Below are 21,001 nucleotides of genomic sequence, written 5' to 3'. Positions count from 1 at the left end.
CAGACCAGGGGAAGCTTAATATCAACATTTTGCATTTGTTTTCCATTTTAGTGACAGAGATGCTGGTAAACGTGCTGAACATCTGCTCAGATGATGAACTAGGGACAGAGGAAGATGGGTTTGATGGTAAGAGCCTCCTGCCCTTGGTTGAGATTGTTTGCCTTGAAACTACTTTAGAAGTTGACTTACTAACCCCGGGACAATTTTCTGAGTTCAAAGTTCTGTGCCACTGAAGGCAACTGTTGTGCTGTACTCCAGCAGATTTGCTTACTGCATGCTTTGGAAAGAATTAATGGATCTTCTGCCCTGTTCTAACTCTATTCTCGGTCTCACTCTTTGTTAAAAAATTTATTTTCCTCCATGAAATCTGGGTTGTGTTGTCACAAAAAGGTCAGATATTGATTTCATGTGTAAGATCCAAGGGATTCCCACAGCAAGTTTCATTATATCAATGAAATGCTCTTCCTACAATTAAATAATCTTCCTGCAGAGCTCCTTCCAAAACATTGGTACCGCTACTTTGGAAGACTTGTACTTGAAATATTTCATTAGTCAAATCTTTTAATGCAGTTGTGTATCTGAAAGGCTTTAAGAAACAATAGAATCAATAAAAATAAATGTGCAAACACAGATAAAGTTCTGAACTGATATTTCTGCTGAGAGAGGAATGGTCAGTTCTGTTGTCCTTGGGGTTGGAGTTTATATGGTGTTAAGTTGCCTTGTACCTGTTGATTTGACTGTAAATGATACTTTATATCTTGCCATTTAGGGATTCTTAGAAGTCAGTTTATTTTATTAGAAATTGTTTTCTGTTAGGCTGTGCAGGAGTATATTGCAGCTCTCTAGAATGTCCCTTATCAATTGAGCAAAACTGAAAAAAGTCGCATGCGTTGCTAGCAATCTTACTATGAATGATTTCAGTGTTTAAAAAAAAATCTATGAAAAGAACAGAAATATTAAAAAATTTTAAAAGAACCTGGAAAAATCTAGTACTACTAAATATTCTCAAGATGTTGTAGGTAGGACGAATGAACAGGGAGAATGAAGAACTTTCAAGTAAGACAAATATTTAATGAAGTTGTAATTAATAATTAAACTTCTCTCTCAAAGTCTTTACTTGTAATCTTTGGAAGAGGAAGCCAGATCATGGGTTTTGACAAATGTTTCCTTTGCAATGGAGAAGAACGATATGGATGGTGGTGCTTTGATTTTACTGTGAGAAGCCAGATGGAATTCCCTGTTCTGCATCTGCCACAGAGTGTGGACGCGAACAATTATCTTGCAGGACTTGGGACAAAGACTGAATTTATTGAAACCAGTAATCAGTGGAGAGAAGAAAACACCTGTTTGAACATTATGCCCAATTTTTTTCTCATGAAATTTAAATAAGTAGCTACTGTATAATTAAAGCAGCGTGTGAAACAGTACGGAGGCATACAATGAGTAAAAACTGTGTCAAATTAAATGCAGTAGCAACAAAACCATGTGCTTAAAATCCTTGGCTCAAGAAAGCACTTAAGCACAGGCTGAAATCCCACTGAATGCAATGCCAAGGCAAAAGCTTTATGGGAAGGATTTTTAAATTAATTCAGCATTGGCCAAGTTGTACTATAAACTTCCATTGAGGATAGATAGGCCAATGCCTGTAGTCCTTTTCTAAAACTGTACTGTGTCAGCAACACACGTGCCTAAATTACAGTTCAGGAGCACGTTTTCAAAAGCAGTGTCAGAAATGCTGAGGCGTTAGGGGTCTTTGGGGGCAGCAGCCCTCTCCAGCTGCAAGAGGTCTCTGCATCTACCGCGTTTTTTCGGGGAGGAGGGTGAACCTGCCCCCCTCCCCCAGTCTCCCCAGGAGTTTCACCGCAGCACTCCTCCAGCCGTGGAGTTTGCAGCACTGCAGGTGTCTAAGGAGGGAGGCAGGCTGGAATCCTCTGGGCTCGCATGTGTGTGTACCGTATAACGATATCCAACAGCGTTAAAGTTTCCAGATGAGGAATAATTAAACCATTCCTGGTACTGTGATGCTAATACTGTTGTCTAAATCTGCTTTCAGTTTTTTCTTTATGAATGAATCCTCTGTGTAAAACATTATGTTAAGGAAGATATTAGAAATGGTGTCTTCTTTAGCATGTGTAGCTAAAACCAGAGCTGGCACATGTTCATGTCTGCTTTCCCAGATAATCCCCTTAGAGCTGTTAATTGGGATCTGTGGCGCTTGTGCTGCAGCTTGCTGTGGGTGCACGCTTGGAAGCAGTGGGCTCGTGGGGATCATACACATGGAAAAGAGACTGAAGGATTTGGGCATAAAAGTAAATTTGAGGGTTGATTTAAATTTAAATAGAGGCTGATATCCTTAATGATTTCCTGGTGGCTTCTGATTTATTATCTGTACAACAAAGGAGAATTCTCTTTCAGAGATAGTTGAGTTCCCTCTCATTTTTTTTCCTTAGAGCCTTGCCTTTGGGGGGAGAAACAAGATGTATTTCATTTGTGTTCTTGATGAAACAGACTGGAATGATTATCAGCATAAAACTGTTGCTGTAAGGGCTGGACATTAACAGTCTAGTAGTGGTTCAACATTCCACTGTTCTTTTTCAACAATTTCTGTCCGGCTTCCTTGGAGAACTGCAGCAGTACAGTCCCATTCACCCACTGACATTTTTCTTTAGCAGTATTTTCCACAGAAGGAAATGCCTGATATCTGCAACAGCAGATGCATTTTGTTTGGTGGAATGATTCTTTAAAACCATCACTCATTTTCATATCATCAGTAGTTTTCAGGGCTCGCTGCTGATTTACTTTCTCTCCTTGCAGTTTGAACATGCCCTGACCTGGGTTCCCACATGTAATGAGAATGATCCATCACTATGGTTTGCACTGATCATTCATTTAATTCATTTGTTGTTTTCTTTTACACTTTCTTGCCCCATCTTCCCCTCTCACTTCCCCCTTCAAAACAAAGCCCCATCAGTATTGCCTGACCTCACTGCATGGTGTTCTTGTGAGCCTTTTTTTTTTATTATTATTTTTGGTTCTGAGTCATGCACGTTGCATCTAGCCACGAGCAGGATGCTCAATAGCATGTATTCCGTTTTTTTCTCCCCACCTTGTTTTGCTGTTTGCTTTTTTTTTTTTTTTTTGCGCGCGGGAGGGGTGGGTGTGTGGGTGTTGGGGTTTTTTTTTTTTGGTGGGTTGGTTGTTGTTTTTTAGGGGTATTTTTGCCTTTTTTTTTTTTTTAATTTGTTTAAGGAAACACATCATGAGGATCTGATCATTTTGTTGTAGGCAGTTTCTGTCTGTGTTTAGTGAGAGAAAGCCTAAATATCAGTCATAGTGCCCTTTATTCCGTATGTCCCTGCTGGCCTGTATTGCCTTTTGGTGTCACTCCCTTAAAAACGAGGGGATATGATAGGTCAAGTTTTCTTACCTCTGACAGTTTCCTCTTCCTGTACTTTCTCTTTCCTATTTGCTGTGGTGGTTGCAATATAATCTGAACCAGCAAAAAATGTCTTGGATGAACGTTAGCTCATGTGCTGTGTGTTTTGTGCATCATACAGACCACTTACCAGTAGGAGCTGCAAATACTTCTACCTAGCCAGCATATAGTCGGAGACCTCTTTTATTTTAATTAGCAACATTTTTGGCCTCATGCATTTGATTGAAAAAACTAAGCCACTAATTAAGAGTGCAGTAATGTAATAGACGACACAAATGCGCTGCTTGCTTTGTATGCATCGCTATCATGATTTGGCATAAAGATACTCCTACGTTAACTGCATTATTTTTTTCATTGCCTTCAACATTGTAGCTCACAGCCTTTTCACAGAAAAGCCGCTGTCACAGTGCTAGCTGCAGCATTTATTCCTCAGCTGGAACACAGCTTCCCCAGTACAGTGCTGTAGTCTGAGCCTAAAGAGAATTACCAAGTCAAGTGTTTCTTGCCAATCAAAACCTGGGTCTGCTGTGAACAGTGGCATATGAAATTTGCCACAGCTCTTCAGTGCAATAAACCACACCTAGGGTGAGCTCTGCACCAACTTACACAGAGCCTGGGCAAAAGCAAAGGCCTCGTTGTTAGATCTCGGTTACTTACCAGTGTCTTCATAAGGGTGTTCACGATACTCCCTGGGCAGATGAGAGAGTCTGAACTTTGCAACAAGTTAATTTTTAACTAGAAAAGAACTGGTTTATGTTTGTTCTTCCTCTAAACCAGCAAGGTTGGGCTGCAATGTATACCTACTCTTTGTGAGTTGGTGGCAGAGGGGCATTTTCATGTGATCTTCTATTTATCCATTCAATTTTTTGGCCAGGCGTGGTTCTTTCCATGCCCAAAGCATTTTTCATGTAAGATGTACAACAGCACATTGGTGTGCGCTGCCTCTGGACCAACCTAGCAGCGTTCACTAGATAACCCGTGCCCCTAAAACACGCATTATGGTGCAGTTGTGCCCGGGCACCAAGTGCTGCACTTGTCTTGCTCTCAAAAATAGTTGATTTTAAAATGCGACACCTTGTACCATGGTGGTGTTTGGGTTTGATAACTATAGTCTGCTGGACCACTGGAACAAATGCACACGGGTGGTAGATAGCACAGATTTTGGTAGAAGCAGCAGCCATGTCTATGATAGTAAACTATTCTTTCAGATATCAGACGTAAGTAAAGTGGAAGAATTGGCTTGATTCCTCTAAGAAAAGAGGCATCATCAGGCAGGCACACCCCAGGGGGGAGGGCTGTTTTGGGGAAGTGATTAAGCCTTATCAAAGCAGCTGTCATAATGTAGGAGAAAGTCTGTGTTCAAGGGGTGGTAACACCAAGGATAAGCTTCTCTGCTGACCTTCTGCATGTTGGTTTCCTGCAAAACCTGCTAACAAGGCATTAAACTGGAAAGGTTTTATCTTCTTTTTTCCCCCATCATTCTCAATCTGTTTCTTTCCTTCTGGCTGTTCCCTGCCTAATTTATTTCTTTTCTGTTTTTCAGACTTTACTTAAACATTGCGTTTCCATTGATGTTGTCAAATGTTCTGTATTATTTTTTATTTTCATTCTACAAACATCACTGATCTTTTTCTTTCCCCCCTTTTGGAATTCATAAGAAGATCCCATTTATGCACAGACAAAAGGTATTCAATAAGTTGGAAGGCTTAAGTTTCATTAATTTTCCTAATGCTTAATTAGATAATATATAATATATTAGAATACCAGTGAGAGATTTGGGTTTGGCTTTTTTATTCAGTATTGTTTTCCATCTGTTCAATCCTACATCTTGGAATATCCTCAGAGTTTGCAGTCCTTTTTTTCATTGTTCTACTTCTTAATCTAAGGGTCTAAATTACATTTCATGTAAATCCTACATATCCAGCTTGCAAGATCTGTGGATGCTACAAATCTGAAATCCAATAGAATGTGATAAAATACTGAAGTAAGATTCAAAGCATTTATTCTACCTCCCAAATAATTTTTCCACACAATTTTAGACTTGGCTGTATTAATGATTTTTTTTAATGTTGAAAGAAAAGTAAAAACTTAAAAAGGATATCAAGCAATGTTTGCAAAGGCTAAAATTAGCCCTTTTACCCATAGCCAGTTCTCAGGTTATGACCCAATTACTCTCACATCAGTGTATACTTAAGCGTACCTGAAGTAATTTATAAGGATTTGCATTAATAGTGAATTTCAGAATACTAAACTGGAGTATTCACACTTGAAATGTGAGTCTAAGATAATGTATTTGTTAGGGAATACAAATAATGTGTCAGGTTAGTGGTATTCAGTCACAGCTAAGAGGACAATAAAACGTTGTGAATATCAAGTGCATTATTTAACAGTATTTAAAAAAAAAACAGATAGGATAAAGAAAATAATTACTAATATTCAGTACACATAGAATATTTTAAGTCAATTTCACAGATCTGTTACAAATTAAGAAATTCAGCGGAGACCAAAATCTTTTAAGTGTGTTTTTTAGTGACCTTTTATGTGTATTGATGAGAAACAAAATACTCCCTTTGAGCCTGTTGTGGTTTTTCCATTCTTATTTTATATTTAAATGTAGGGCATTGTATTTCACTTTGGTCATAAATTATATTTCCAGTTCTCAACTCTTCTTGAAGTTAAACAGTGACTGAAAAAGGTCAAATATATGATCTACTAGAACTGTATGGGTTTGTATTAAGCAAGTAGTTACAGTGGCATTTGGAGGAGGAAAAAAAAAAAAAAAAAGACAAATTGTATTTAAGTGCTTTCAGGATAAAAAAGGCTAAAACCCGTGTCTTGTGTATCTTGAGAGTACAATTTGGTGAAATCGTAGTAACTGAGGCAGGAATGTACCCCCTCTATTTCCTGAAGAATCAGGCTGAATCATTGCTGTTTAATTTAAATTTTTCATTAAGCTGCTACAAATATGTTTAATTCAGTTACAGATTAATTACAGCTATTTCTCCCACTCTTTATTGTCTATAATTAGACATTTATGCCTAAGACTTTATATCTTTTTTTTATTGTTATATTTTTTGTATCTTTTTCTTTCTATTTTTATCTTTGCATGTGAGAGATTTGAAAACCCTCATTCTGCCCATAGTTTCTTTCGGTTTGAACTTCAAGATACAGGCTCATAATTTTGACACTCTACAGGGACACTTAGAAACGGCTGGCAATAATGCGTGGATACCTGCCCCAAAAGGTGGATGCATGCGAAAGTAGCACACATGATTGTAAGCCACCTAGTACACACTCCTCAGCCGACATGCGAACGTACCCCGGTACCAATGCGTACGGTTACTGACATTCGAGCACGCAGGCTGGGATGGCTGTGGGCGCGTACGAGGTGGCTCACGTGGACCCCTTGGTACCCGGGCTGGTCAGGGGCACACGACCTGGCAAGCAGCTCTGCAGGATTCTCTCCGTGTGGCTGTCAAGCTCCCCATTTATCAAACAAACCCCTTGCACTGTTTGGGGTTAAGCTTGATCTTGACCATGACGTTAAAAATTGCAGTGAGAGTCATCCTGAGTTTTTATGTCATCATCTGTGGTATTTGTTCCTGTGGTTACTTAGCTTTCTTTTGAACAGCTCTAGGATCTGTGAGTTGAGTTTATTTTCAATTTTGAAAGTTTTTTGCAAAGGATGGCCATTTCTTTTTAAATTCAAGCACAGGGAAAAAAAAAAAAAAATGTACCTCCTTATCACCTCTTCTAAAATGCCAGGGTATCAGCCAGGCCACCTAGTCATCTAATAAGTATCATGAAGCTACATTTGCATTTCCAGTGGTAGTCTCAAACTGTTATGAGTTTCACTGTAATTGAGAAATCTGCAGTAGGAAAGGTGACAGTGCCTGGAAGAAGAGCCATTTTTGTCCTTGAATTCTGGAGCAGTGAAGAAGGAAGCATTACCATGATGCATAGTGGTTTTCAGGTTGCACTCCTGAACCTCCAAGGCAGTTGTCAGGCAGCATCCGTACGAGTCAAGGTTACCTGTCATTCAGAAACCTCTGGGAGAAATCTTCATGATGTATGTGGTTATGATTGAGATAATCTAATGATTGAGGTAATCTAATGAAACTGGTTTACTTAGTATAACATGGCATTTTCCTGGGGACGTGAGGGGTCCTTATTAAAAGAAATTCCTCATTCTGATAACTTAGTACTGTTTGCTTTTCCCATTCAGGTGGTTCTCTCTTGGATGCGCAGATGATATCCAAGTAACAAGTACACATGAAAACTTAGCTGAACTGTAGTCTCTATTCCAGCATTTTTTTTTTTTTGAGGTGGATTACTGTGTGAATTCACAAATTTCAACCTAATTGTAAGTTTGAGCAGGCCATAGCAGTGATGAGATAGAAGTTGCTCTGTGAAACTCTCTTAACCACTGCCAGCCAATGCAATCCCTACCATTTCATTCTGGTTTTCAGGACTCTGCCTTTAGGTTTTATAACCACTTAAATACATTTTAACTAGGGATGGGAAAACCCGAACTGGACCTTCTTGTCCTTAAACTTCACCCAATTCCTTTTGTTAGAAAATTAAGTGAAATGTGATTGGTTTTAACTTGAAATGATAACATGATGAAACAGATTTTAACTCCTTTGTTATTTAAATTTTAACTCTTCTTTTTTTTTTTTTTTTTTTTTTAATGGTTTGGGCACTGTCCATGATTAATATCTTTTGGGCGTTTGGACTATTTCCCAAGAAACTTCTTTTAAAAAGAGTATTGTCTCTTAAAATGTTCTTGAAATGGAAAATTAGCTTACATTGATGAAAAACCATGCAGCTTTAATGTGTAGCAGAAAAAGGATCACATCTCTAGAGGTACTAATAACTAGATAATTCAAAAGTGATCAGTCTTGAGCTGTAAATAACCAAACAAATAGTATTTTTGGTTTTTATTACAAATATGGCTTAGTTTGGAAAACCATGGCATTAATATGACTTGTATTTAGAGTTGAGAGTAGTCATGTATTGTTTACAAATCCCTATAACTGTTTTTAATGTGTTTTCCATAGGAGCAACAGCTGCTGCTCGAAAGGAGGTTATAAGGAACAAGATAAGAGCAATAGGAAAAATGGCTAGAGTTTTCTCAGTGTTAAGGTAAGGTTTTGTGCTGTTTCTTATTTTTTTAATGCTAAAGGACATCTTTGAATGATTACTTACAGCACTCTACTGTTAATCAAACAGCAAATTTCATATCTTAGTACACCACTCAACTGAGTTTTACTGGAACCTTTTAAAAATTGTTTTGTTTATACAATACTGCTATTTATTATGGCTCTGAATATTATTCTTCCTCAGGGCTTTTGTTGGGAGTAAAACAGGCAAACAAACAAGACATCCACAAAGGAAATTGCAATTACCCTTTTTTTTAAAGACTTTCCCTCTAGGTGTACTAATTAACAGTCACAGTGAGGCAAGAGTTAAATGCAGAGAAAGGGTATTTTCCACCTCATCTCTCATTAAAAGGGAAGCCAACTGTCCCACTTTGTCTCCCACAGTTGTTGCTACAGCCATGAGCAACGATGATTAAAGATGAAAGCATTAGGGTCATTTAACTAAAAATCCAGGAAATCATTTAACTAAAAATCCAGGAAATCAGTTCGTGGACAACAGCAACTTGTTACCTTGGGCTGTACTCCCCCAAACACATGAACATGAGTTACTAATTGCTACTCAATGTTTAGAACTCTCCATCTGATGTCTCTGAGCAAAAGAGAAAACATGCTGTGCTGTGCTGAAGTCTAAATATAGAAAATACAGTTCTCCCTCCCTTTCAGCAGAGGGATTTTTTTCTCAGGAAATTGTATGTTGCTTTTCTGTAGTCAGTTTATGGCTATTATGGTCAGTGCAAAACCAAGGGATTTTTACAAAATGTATTGGTATGATTGTATGATTGATATAAAAAGAGGAAATAAAAATAGTTACTCAAAGAAGACAATTCCAGATGAAACTCTCAAACTTGCTTGATTTGAGACCCTTCTCCAGCATGCAAGCAGTGGGCAAGTTGTCAGTGGGGCTTCACATGGACACAGCAGTTTGCCCACGTGTTGCAGATTGCAGCAGCATAGCTTTAAGTAGTATACTGGGGTGGAGGACTTTGTACCTGGGGTTCCCAAAGTGTTACATGTGAATTACTAGTGATGCACAAGCTACTTCAGTGGTACCTATTTAAAAAAAAAAAAAAGAAAAAAAGAAAGAAAAGTTGACATCATGCTTTTTACCTAAACAAGATGGGGGAACAATCAGATGTTTCCACCTGCTCCTCTGTACCAAGTCTGGCAGAGAGCCCAGAGCTGACATTGCCACTACCTTCATAAACCAGCACGATTATTTTGCTCTGATGATAGTTGAGCAAACAAAGTTTGGGAATCCTGGCTTTCTCCCATAACCTTGAACTGCAGCTTCTGGATCTGATGCATTTTGTTGTGGAGCACCTTTTGAAATACAGGATGAATTCATCAGAAACGTGGACTTCAATATGCATAAGGGCCTGAAGTTGGATGCTCAGCTGATATATTTGGATTTGATAATTTGCACGTTATTGACTTCACCTATATGTCAAAGACTTTTTCAAAGGGAACTATGGCAAAGAAGCTTTTCAGTGGTTTCAGGGATGAAAGAAGGATACAGGTTAGTTCTTGCATGTGCCCTGTCTCAAGTGATATGCATAAGCTCCATAGCTTAGGGTTTTAGCACTGTTTGAAACTTTGAGCCCTCTTAAATTATTTCACGAAAATCAGCTTTCTAAGGCACTGGTGGAAATCAGTCTTGATCTTTCCCTGAAAATCAGTCAAATTAATCTCAGAGCTGTTCTTAAGACACTTTTTTTACCCCTACCACTTGCATCCGAACATATCCATAAGATCAGAGTGGACTTTATCTGGTAGAGGAGAAGGCAGTGGTTCACTCACTGAAGCTGCTGAGCCTTTTACAGTTCTTGGTTATTGATGGACCTTAAAATTTTGCAGGAAGGACTGAAGATGAAGAGCATATTTGCTCTCCCTTAGCTTTAATAAGCAAATACAGAGCATCCTTACTGTGGACAGAGGCACAGTCAGCAAATAAGCAGTTACCTCCAATGGGCAGTTTTGCTGACCAGTGTTTGGGGGGAATGAGTGATGTTTCATCCCAGCCACCACTGCCCACCTTGGGAGTACCTCTTCTTTTCTTTTTGCTGGGAAAGTTTGATTCTCCTCAGCTAGGTGTCAGGCATCTAAATAGAAAAAATTACATGAGGTTATTCTTGCAAATACTGCTCCTGTAGAAAAGCCTGGGTTATTTTTTCTGTCTTGCCAGCACAATCCACATGTAACACGAGTGTCTGGTAATTGTGTATAACCCTGCAAATCCCGAGGTGTCACCATCATCTAAACAAGCCTATTTCAGAAACCTTTGAAGACTCTGTTTGAATCATTGCTAGCTTATGAAATTCATTTCGCTAATTCTTGAAAAGTGTTTCTGAACGATCAGCACCTGGTGTGACCACCTTCATAGGACTCAGCTGCCCATCTCTTCTTTGAGCTGGAGTGGCGACTTTCCATGAGGGTGCAACCTGAATGTAAAACTGAGATCATTTCAGCCACTTTAGTCTCAAAAATAGATAGCAAAATAGTGTTGCATTGAGTTTCAAAGGTCATGAATGAGCTTTGCCAAGATTAGCCATCATAGAAAGGTTGGCTTAAGCTCAGTGGAAGACCTCATGATTCACTATCATTGCCTCTCTGCAACTTTGTTCAAGTCTGATTTTTCTTTGGATATATTTAGACAAGAGGAAGGTAAATAAAACATTTAATCAGTTTATTTTCCTTTTTAAAAAATGGAATTAGTGGACATCAAATAGAAAATGAGGAACACTGAAAGTTAAAAAATCTCAGAATTTGTGATACAGAGGTTTCTTGGGAATATGCTGTTTAAAGATAATAAAAATACAGTGAATAAACTTATCTTATGAAGGCGAAGCTAAAAGTGCCATTGCAATTTAATAAAAAAAAAAAAAAGATTAAGTGGACTTAATTGAAAATGCAGATCATGCATTTGTTTGCAGAGGCAAATAATCAAGAGAAAGCAAAAACTTTGGTGTGTAACTTGATGATGAAAATACTATGTTCTGGAAATATTTGGCTGTTCCATTAGTTCTAATTGCTTAGGAAACTTGCAAGGAAAATGGTCACAGTTTGATTCTGACTATGACACAAAAAAAGTGTGTGAAGACACAAGGAGAATCATTGTCAAATTAAAAATAGAACTTGAAGAGTATATGTAGTAAGTAAACAAAAGTTCTTTAAAATGTGTGAGTAATTCAGGACACGTAGGTCTGGAGAAAATTGTAAGTAGTAGAATTGCTGAGAGACAGTTTTGATAGACAAAACCACGTTATCCTCAAGTGAATGTGGAACTAAATACTGTCTTTGTGTTTGCTTCCTCCAGCTTACTGTCATAATATATTTCAAAGTAAAGCACTTCAAGATAGGTTTCTCTTAAAGAATTGGGGTCAATTTTGCTGCTGAGAAAGTGTGTCATCACAGACAGCTTTACAGTGCTCACAGAAGGCTGTATTTAACAACTTGTCTGGATAGAGCTGCTGTGTTCCTCTTGCCATATATTAAAAACTACATATAATTGAAGACTGGCAAAACATACTTAGGTTTCCAAAAACATTTTTTTTTTAAATCCAGTATCATTTTTAGCATATAAAACTATTAAGAACAGTTCTAGTAAGGGTGGAAGTGCTTATTAATTTTAATGAGCTTTTAGCTGCCTTCTTTTTTTTAAGTGATTGATGATCATTAATAAATAATGCATCTGACTGCTGGTGTAGACAAAAGCAAAACAGCAATTTAAGTTGAATTTAGGCCACACGGTGTAAGATCCTTCAACGCATTGTTGGCAATAACTGCTCCTTTGGTCGTCCTCTTATCAAGTTTGTGGTTTATGTATATATATTCAAACATATGTCATACGTTGTTTCATAGATGCAAATTATATTGTTAACTACAGTGGGAATCTGTCTATGGTGTTGTGCAAAGGTGAACCACTTACACAGCAGTGAAGGGAACTGCACTGGTGTTATCACTGGATTCGGTCTGTCCTGATAAGGAGATTGAATAACCAAGTCATTGCAGGGCACGTGTAGCTTAAGGTGTCTAAAACATGTTCCAGGTTTAAAAGCAAGACAATTATTTACTTTGGGGTTGCTTTTTTTTTTTTTTTTTTTCCCCTCCTTCTGCAGAGAAGAGAGTGAAAGTGTGCTGACGCTGAAAGGTTTGACTCCAACAGGAATGCTGCCCAGTGGTGTGCTCTCTGGAGGAAAACAAACACTGCAAAGCGGTAAGCATGTTTACCTGTGTGTGTCATTATGTGAAAAAAAAGCCAATTGGGTTTCAACTGCAGAACCCAAGAAAAGTAACCCCAGTCTTCTCAGAAAAAATAAAGGACAGAAAACAGGCGCTTCGCTGTACTGGAGCATTTGTGAGCAGTTCATGTAAGGCCACTTCTCAAGACTTACTACGTACCACCGATTTTCAAAGAATGAGCGGGGAAGAAAGCCCCTGGAAATCAACTGTTCAGAATGGTAGATCAGTTGCATGTGAAGCGTGCCCCTTCCACAGTTTACAGCATCTTTGGGGGTTTTTTTAAGAGCAGCCTTTGATACATGGAGTACTAAAGGTTCAGCTTAGATAATGACACTCAAACTCTTATCTGATTTGTTCTTCCTCATAGAGAATCACCAATGGAAAATAGCTCTAGAATTAGATTTTCTCTCCTAGCAATTCTAGGTGACAGCATGAGAACAATTTCGGTCTGATTTAAGCCTAAGTGAAGGGAAGCTCTTACAAACACCACGTTTGCCTTGTACATAAACACAATACAGATTGTCAGTTCAGTTTTATACCAAGTGCTGCTTGTTACAGGAAATCTGTAAGTATCTAGCAGGGTTGCCTTTGATGAAATATTCCTTTTAGAATAAGGTGCCGCAAAGTATTTAATTTACTACTGTAAGCTTTCCTTTTTTTCTGTGTGTATTACTGTAAAGTATATTGTAGGCACAGAAGAATGTCTCTCACTTATTGAGGTTCTGTTGGCAGTAGATTTAAGAAATAGAAATGCTTTATAACCTTAACACAGTCTCAGCCTCTTGTTTTCCTGTTTCCTTCCTGGAGCTTTCTTTCTCTGTATTTTTCCCTTTACTGTCTCTTTTACCTAGAAGATTCAGGTATACGGTGGTAAACCTTCTTTTGCCCATTTTTTCCCTTCCCTTTTTTCTTTTTGATGACTTGTGTGTTACAGACATAGTAACGTTCTGCTTTGAAAATGCTGCAATATGATTACATAGGATGCCTTTCTTAATGGGGTTGTGGTCCTTACCTAGGCTTTTTCTCCATATAGTTGCTTTATGTTTGTCAGCAAATTTGGTCCAAGGAAACTTCTATTGTTGCCCTGGCAAAATATTAGGAATTTAAATGAATTTGAGAAAATTGCCTAAACTTCTTGTTACAATGGCTAAAAGGAAAATCTCCTCATACTGCAGTATTCCGGCTTAGTAAAACATTACTATACACAAGCTTCTGCATTAGTTAACACGTACTACCCCATTCACCAAATAATCTGAAGTTTACATAGTTTCTGTTAAGCACACATTCATATTACCATCTGTATTAACAGAAAATATGAGTAGTGTGTTCTGTGGTAAACGTATACGTTTTAGTTGTCATTTTTTTTCCTAATGTGTCAGTGCTGGTTTGGATCTGATTATTCATTTTAATTTCTCAGTTATAGTGTTTCCTTTTCTTTTAAGTTTGCATTGGTTTCATTCCTTGATTTTTGCCATCTCTCTTGCTCTGTAGCTTGAGAGGCATAGTCTTACCTTGGTGCGTGTGGGTTAGCCCCTCTCATTTCCCCATGCAGCAAGATAATAGTATACATACTTTAGTATTGATCTCAATCCATATTTAACATCCTAACTAGGAAAAAAAAAAAAAAAAAAAAACAACCTGGGTTTTATGGAGGATGAAAAAAGCTTTTACATAGGGGAAAATAGGACAAAAAGAGAAGAGAGACATTCCTAAAAACTTGGCTTCTTGAGCTATTCTCTAAACCAGATAAGTTCTTGAAAATCAAAATTGCTTTTAAAATATTTGAGCTGTAACATGGCTATATTGGATTGCATTTGCTGATTTGCGTCAGCTTTTAGATTTCTGACTGTAGAAACAAATTCATGCCAAAGCTGATGGGTACAATTCAAATGAAATTATGCCTTTAGGAACAATGAGTGGTTTCAAAACAGTGGTAACGTGGTATTCATAACACTGCAGCAACCTCCCAATTACCAACTTTTCTCTCTCTGACCAGGCTTTGCAATTTTGGAGGTCCAACAGCTTTCAATCTTGCGCCTATGTCCACTGATTTAAATAAAATATTAGAAGAATGCTGGTTTCAGAGACTGGGTTGACAAAAAGGATGCTTACAGATGGAGCAGGCTGGGCGAGATTGCAAGCGAAGGCAAAGCTGTCTGAGCAAACTGTCCCGTGCTGTGGGGAGGTTTCTTTAGTAAGGAGAGAGAAAAGAATCATTCTGAGAAGTTGTATGTGTGGCTCTTCTGCCGTGTGCTGGCAGCTAATACCTTTCAAGCTGACATCGTAAGTGGTATGAATTTTGTGTGGTGGCTTCATGCCATTTTTCGTTCTCTTTTGACAGGGCAAATCAAACTGTTCTTTTTCAAAGCTGGGAGAATTATACAATGACCTTTTCAGGTCAGATGTGCAATATGGAAGACATTTTCATTTTGTAGTTCTTTTGAGTCAAAAGAAAACCACTGAAATGTGTCTTTAAAAACATTTAGTTTGTGAAATTTCTGCTTCAAAACAACCTATGGCTTAATTCAATCTGCAAATTATTGTTTTTGTGTAAGCATTTCTGTGTGTGTCTGTTTTGCCAAAATCCAGCACTTACAGTAACATTAGTGTTGTAGCTCCTTTGCTATTCACTGACTTGTTCTTAGAGTTAAAATCCTCTGCTCATTTTTCTCATTCGTTTTGCTACCCCTTTCTTCTCTTCAGCTACTGTTGAGGCTATTGAGGCTGATGAAGGTAAATTGGCCAGTCCCCTTTCTGTTGGTGCCACAACAGATAAGGGCTCTGCTGGGTGTATTCATTTTGCTGTAGCTTGTACAGATTGTGTGGGTGTTGGGCTAACAATTGTGGCTCGGTATTAAACAAAATGTAATTGCTTTAAAGGGGAAAATGTTTTTTGGTTTTGCTTTTGGTTTTTTTCTGTTGTTGTGGTGTTTTTTTTCTTTCTGAAAGTTACAATCACGTTGGAATCTCTGTATGTTGAACTAAACACTGAGTAATGCCACAGGAGGAGGTCAGGGGACTTGGATTTCATGGGACATAAGTCGGCAGCAGCTCGTAAATGCCCTGTGACACATAGCTCAAAATCGGTGCGCTGGAGGCTAGGTCTTGTCTCCACCTCAAACCATCCTCAGCAATCTCTGGTCGAGGAAAACACACAGCTTTTTTATAAGTATTCTCTCTTTTGTTTGTTTTTTTGTTTGTTTGTTTGTTTCATTTTGGTTTGGGTTTTGGTGGTTTTTTGTTGTGGGTTTTTTTTTTTCTTTCTCTTTTGCTTCGGTTTGTTTCCTTTCTTTTAGGTCACTAGTTAAAAATTTCTATTGGTCTTTTGTTACAGTTCAGCATGTTTCTGTTTCTCTTTAAAAGTAAAACAACACGAGACATTTGTCTGCAAGATGTCTGCTTCCTCTGGTAGTGGCAGTTTACACACTGGATATTGACATTAGAGCAACCATTAACACCAGCACCATTTTAGCTACAAATATAAAGTGACTGGCTGCCTCAGAAGATTTCTGAATCCAAAGCACTGTGGTGCTTTATTGACAGACCTCTAATTTAACCCTTAAGCAATTTTTAACAATATGGTTAAAACCTAAGTAAGCACATATCGCAATATAGACGCACAATATTCATTCAGCATTATTACGTTTTGGAAGAAGAATTTCCAGAATTCCCCTTTAAAACAAAATTTTTCAGTTGTATTTTGTTCTTGCCCCTCTCAAATTTTCTGTGAGTATTTTTTTTTTTAGTTAATTAAAAAAAAAAATAAATAATAATCTGATGACTGCTGTCAGTTGGTAAGATGTGCCCTTTTGGCCAGTTGAATCTGGTTTTGATTTTTGTAAAGCAGTGAATAAAATTACAGAACAAACAAGTAAGAGAAAATACAACTGCTTTCTAAATAGCAGTGAGTAAGCTGCTATTTATGTTGGAATTATCTATTCCTATCGGCAATCTCTAATCTGCAGTGTGCATTCTCGTTGACAGTTTGGCTGTTTTCTGTGATTTTCTGTGACTATGTGTTGTGTTTTAGTATACTCTTAATGTAAACTGCTAATACTCGTTGTCTGACCAGCAACTACAGCAGAGCACCTTCCTCAGTATTACGGACAATGACGTGTCTGCTTGAAACACAATCAATTGAACATGTCCCCATTCCCGCAATAGGCACCCTTCAAGTTAATTCTTGATTTTCCGTCCTTGCTAGTTAGACACTGTAACTGTAGTCGTAACGACTGGTCTATGTAGACAAAGCTAACGATGGAGAAAATGTTTTGCCCTTTGCCAGTTGTCCCTCTGCAGTTTGATTCAGGGCCTGATGACACCAATGGGGCTGTGCTACTGGCAAGCTCCGGGACACAGCAAGTGTTTCAGCTTCAACATGGCCATCCATTAAACTGTTGCTTTAAGGGATTGGCCTGGGTGCTTGTTAGACATCTTCATTTCTGTGGTAGAAGATAAAGTTTAAAAAAAAAAAAAAATCCAACAGAAAAAAAAAAAAAAAACTTGAAAAAACTCACTGTAGGGCTTGTTTTGTTTTCACTGCTCCATCCCTGCTCACTTGACCACTTGACTAATCACCATTACGTTGTTGTTGTTTTTCTGAGTTGAAGTATAATACATGTTAAAACCCATGCACTCCACAAAGTTCCAATATAACATTTGTGAAACTGGCTAAGGAACTAAATCCTGAGGCAAACAGGATCTACCCATTTTCACAGGAATGGTTGGCAAAAATATCAGCATGAAAACGCTTTTCCTGCTCCCCCCGAAATGCCAGGAGTGGTAGATTGGTACCAGGGATGTTCTGGGGGGGGGGGTTGGGTTTGTTCACTTGTTTTTTTTAACAGAAGTTACCAGCTTGTCTAGAATCTAGAATCGAGACTGCATATTGAAGGAGAGCAGGAGTACTTTGGGGTAAAGAGAAGATAAAGGGAGGGAAGGAATACTGAATTTGATCTTTGAAACTCCCCTATCATTTTCTCCCCAGGGAGTTTGCAGTTTCCTGGTACTAACACACCATTTCTGCTCTATGGCATGTTAAGATAGAGGCATAGCAAAAGTGCCAATTATGGAATTGCAGTGCATTGATTTGGTGCAGATAAGAGAAAAACACACAGAAGGCTATGACCAATTATCTGCGGAGCTGTGACCTGCTGTTTGCCTACAGTGCTTTTTTCTCTTTTGCTTTAAATCTAAAGATCTTCAACTCTTCAATTAAAGAGAGGAAAAAAATAATAATAAAAAAAAAATTACAGTCTACAAATACATTCCCCAGCCTGTGGCTGCCTTCTGAGGTTGGTGTGGCCTCATCAATGTCGCTGCTGAAGGGCAGATCAAAAGACCTCAGATTCAGTTGGAACTTTGGTCCTTTGTCAGTGCGTTTCCAAAGTTAAATTGTACGAATGTGCCGACATTTTTATATTCCTGGTCTGTGTTGCACAGCGTTACTGCTGTTTGACTCGAGCTGCTTTCTAGAAGTCCAGGGATGTGTCGGGGAGGGTAACTGCCCCAAGCGATCAACGAGCAGCTCACTTGTGTTGAGAACATAAGGCAACCTGTTGTAGGATAACCTCAGATCTCCCATAGCTTTAATGTATATCCTGCAAACGAGCCTCACCATGTTATCACCATCTGTAACTGGTGAGTGCTTTTTCCCCTGGTCTTTGAAAGTCAACTGAGAGTTTTGCCTGATTAAGGACGTTGTGGCAAGGCACGATGTCTTTAAGGCTGTAAGCGATGATGACAAATGCTAATTCACCGGCTCACGGCTGTGCCCTAAGCATGGTTCCTATTCACTAACTGTAGATTCATGTCAGCTTCGTAGCGTTTTAAGCTGAACCCCAGTGGACAACAAAATATTGGAAGTTGATCTTGTTGAAAAAAATAATTGTGTTGCAAGAGACGGTGGTGGTTAACCCCCAGCTCTTTCTGAGTACGGTAAGAGGTCGGTGGTGGTGTCAGATCTTCTCATTGCTGCCTTCGCAAAGAAGGACTTTCATACTCGTTGCTAAGTTGGGGAAAAAGCTGCCAAGAGTTTTACCTTGCTAATTTTACTTTTTAATAATCCTTTATTTAGCTATCAAAGGATTTTCACCCCAGCATAAGATCACTAGCTTCGAAGAGGCCAAAGGCTTAGATCGAATTAATGAGCGAATGCCTCCGCGCAGAGACGTGCCATCCGATGCCAACCTTAACTCCATCAACAAGGCAATCTCCACAGAGACTAATGGCACGGACAGCAACGGCAGTAATAGCAGCAATATTCAGTGACCACTGTCTGGGAGGGGGGCTGAGCTGCAGGGCGCGATGGGGTTGCTGCACATCAGCAGTGGGATGTTCTTGCCTCTGATAATAGCTTACTTGCTCTGGGGGCCAGGTGTTGGATTCAGTTTACAAAAATCATCTACGAAGAGATCATCAACTTTAATTTGGTGGGAGGGGGGGTGGGGGAGAGACACCTCCTTTGGATATGCCTTTAAAATGCTTGTAGAAAAATGAAAGCTCATGCTGGTATATATTGCAAAGTTAGGGGAATGAACATGTTTTCCTACTGCATTGGGAACGTCTAGATATGTTACTGAAAGGCCTTTTATTATGTTACTGGACATGAAAACTTTGTTTAATTTCTTACTAACTATTGTACGTTTACAGTTGCAGCACTAAACATGGACAACATCAAAACATTTTTAACAAAATGTACAAACTAAATAAGGACTATTTATTGATAATGTTTTGCTACTCTTGTCAGACAATGGCTATGAAATAAATTAGGCAGTCTTTAAAAATATAGAAAAGAAAAAAAAAAAAGAAAAAAAAATGTTGGAAATTTGTTTAAAATGCCAAAAAAAAAAAAAAGAGAGAGAGAGAGTGAGAGAGAGAGAGAGAGCGCGCGACAGTTTAATTTTGTACAGATTATGCTTACCTCAGGTTTCTTTAGTGTGCTTCAATGCCCTTCTTTAAATATAACACTTATCTTACTAATTTGGCAGCAATTATCCTTTTCTTTGTTTAAAAAAAAAAACCTGGAATAATTATAACATTTATCTTTTTTTGCTGTTTATATTTAGGGGGGTTTGGTTTGGGGGGTTTTCTGGGTTTTTTTGGTAAATCAAGTCTTGGTTGTGGCTTGCTGAATTTAAATATTTATGAGTGGTGCATTTTTAAGTATAGTGAACAAGACACCATATTAAGTGCAGTGAAAAGCATCTATATTCTGTAAAAATCTGCCTATGCATGTTTTTTAAGAAAAAATGGCTGTATAGGCCTGTATGGGACTGTAATGCGCTTAGTGGTCTGACTTATACTGGAAATGTATGTATACTGGCGTACTTTATATTCTCTAAAAAAAAAATGCTTAATGCCTTTGAAATTTTGTAATCAAAAAAAAGCTTTGAAAAATCTAAGGGGAGAGTATTCTTAAAGTTTTTAACATAAGCTTGTCAGTGCACATATAGATGGGTAGCATGTTTAGCAAACCTTGTGAAATTTAAATAAGTTTGTAGTTACATGTGAAATTCTAAATGCATGATAACTGTTAATGTCATAATGGTTTAGTCATTTTGTTCTGTTCTGTCATGTGCCACAAAATGTGTAATTTTTTCACTTTTTTCCCTTTGTATATCAGTTACGGGTTTCAACTGGTTCATTCTAAAAAAGAAAAAGAAACAAAACAAAACAGTCCATTGATATTTTTTAACAATTGTATAAGTGCCCAAGTAATTCACTACAGCCTACAGCCTTGCCTTTGTAATTTGACTTCAAAATGTTGGCAATCAAAGCATGCACTTGTAACAATGAAAGAAGCATTTTATATTACTACTCAATAAAAATGTGCATGAACTTAAGCACTTTTCCCTTTCTTGCTGGCTCAGTCACAGAAGCGCACGCAGGCACACGCGCGTGTGTGCTTGTTGCTCTCTTTTGCTTTGGACAGGAGAAGACCATCAATATAAAAGAAGAATGACTTGTTTCATAATTCAAGGTCAGTTATTTACCAAGAGAAAAATTAATTTATTACCCATCTCCTTTAGGCTACTGAACATCTGCAGACTTCCCCCCCAAGTTCTGGTTAGAAGGCTGGGGTTTTGCTAAAATGAGTAGGATGTATCCCACAAGTAGAGTGCAGAAGAAAACGTGTCCTTTGCGTGCTTTCTCCCCCCTCATC

General features: G+C 38.2%; 1 protein-coding gene across 2 annotated transcripts in view; it reads left to right on the top strand.

The window, feature by feature from the left end:
• The window catches only part of PPP3CA (protein phosphatase 3 catalytic subunit alpha), a 202,103-nt gene extending 181,422 nt beyond the window's left edge, over positions 1-20,681 (top strand). The window contains exons 10-14 of one of the 2 annotated variants that reach the window (XM_042807998.1): positions 52-126; positions 8,497-8,581; positions 12,714-12,811; positions 15,541-15,570; positions 18,914-20,681. In XM_042807998.1, coding sequence (XP_042663932.1) covers positions 52-126; positions 8,497-8,581; positions 12,714-12,811; positions 15,541-15,570; positions 18,914-19,107 — 482 coding nt within the window. In that variant the 3' untranslated portion in view covers positions 19,108-20,681. The remainder of the gene's footprint in view (positions 1-51; positions 127-8,496; positions 8,582-12,713; positions 12,812-15,540; positions 15,571-18,913) is intronic. The other variant, XM_042807999.1, reaches the window with a different exon arrangement.
• The last annotated feature ends 320 nt before the right edge of the window (positions 20,682-21,001 follow it).

The sequence above is a fragment of the Tyto alba genome, unplaced genomic scaffold (assembly GCF_018691265.1).
Source record: "Tyto alba isolate M040663 unplaced genomic scaffold, T.alba_DEE_v4.0 Super-Scaffold_6, whole genome shotgun sequence".
Classification (NCBI taxonomy): Eukaryota; Metazoa; Chordata; class Aves; order Strigiformes; family Tytonidae; genus Tyto; species Tyto alba.
The sequence above is the reverse complement of the archived record's forward strand: the minus strand, read 5'-3'. Positions and strand labels throughout refer to the sequence as shown.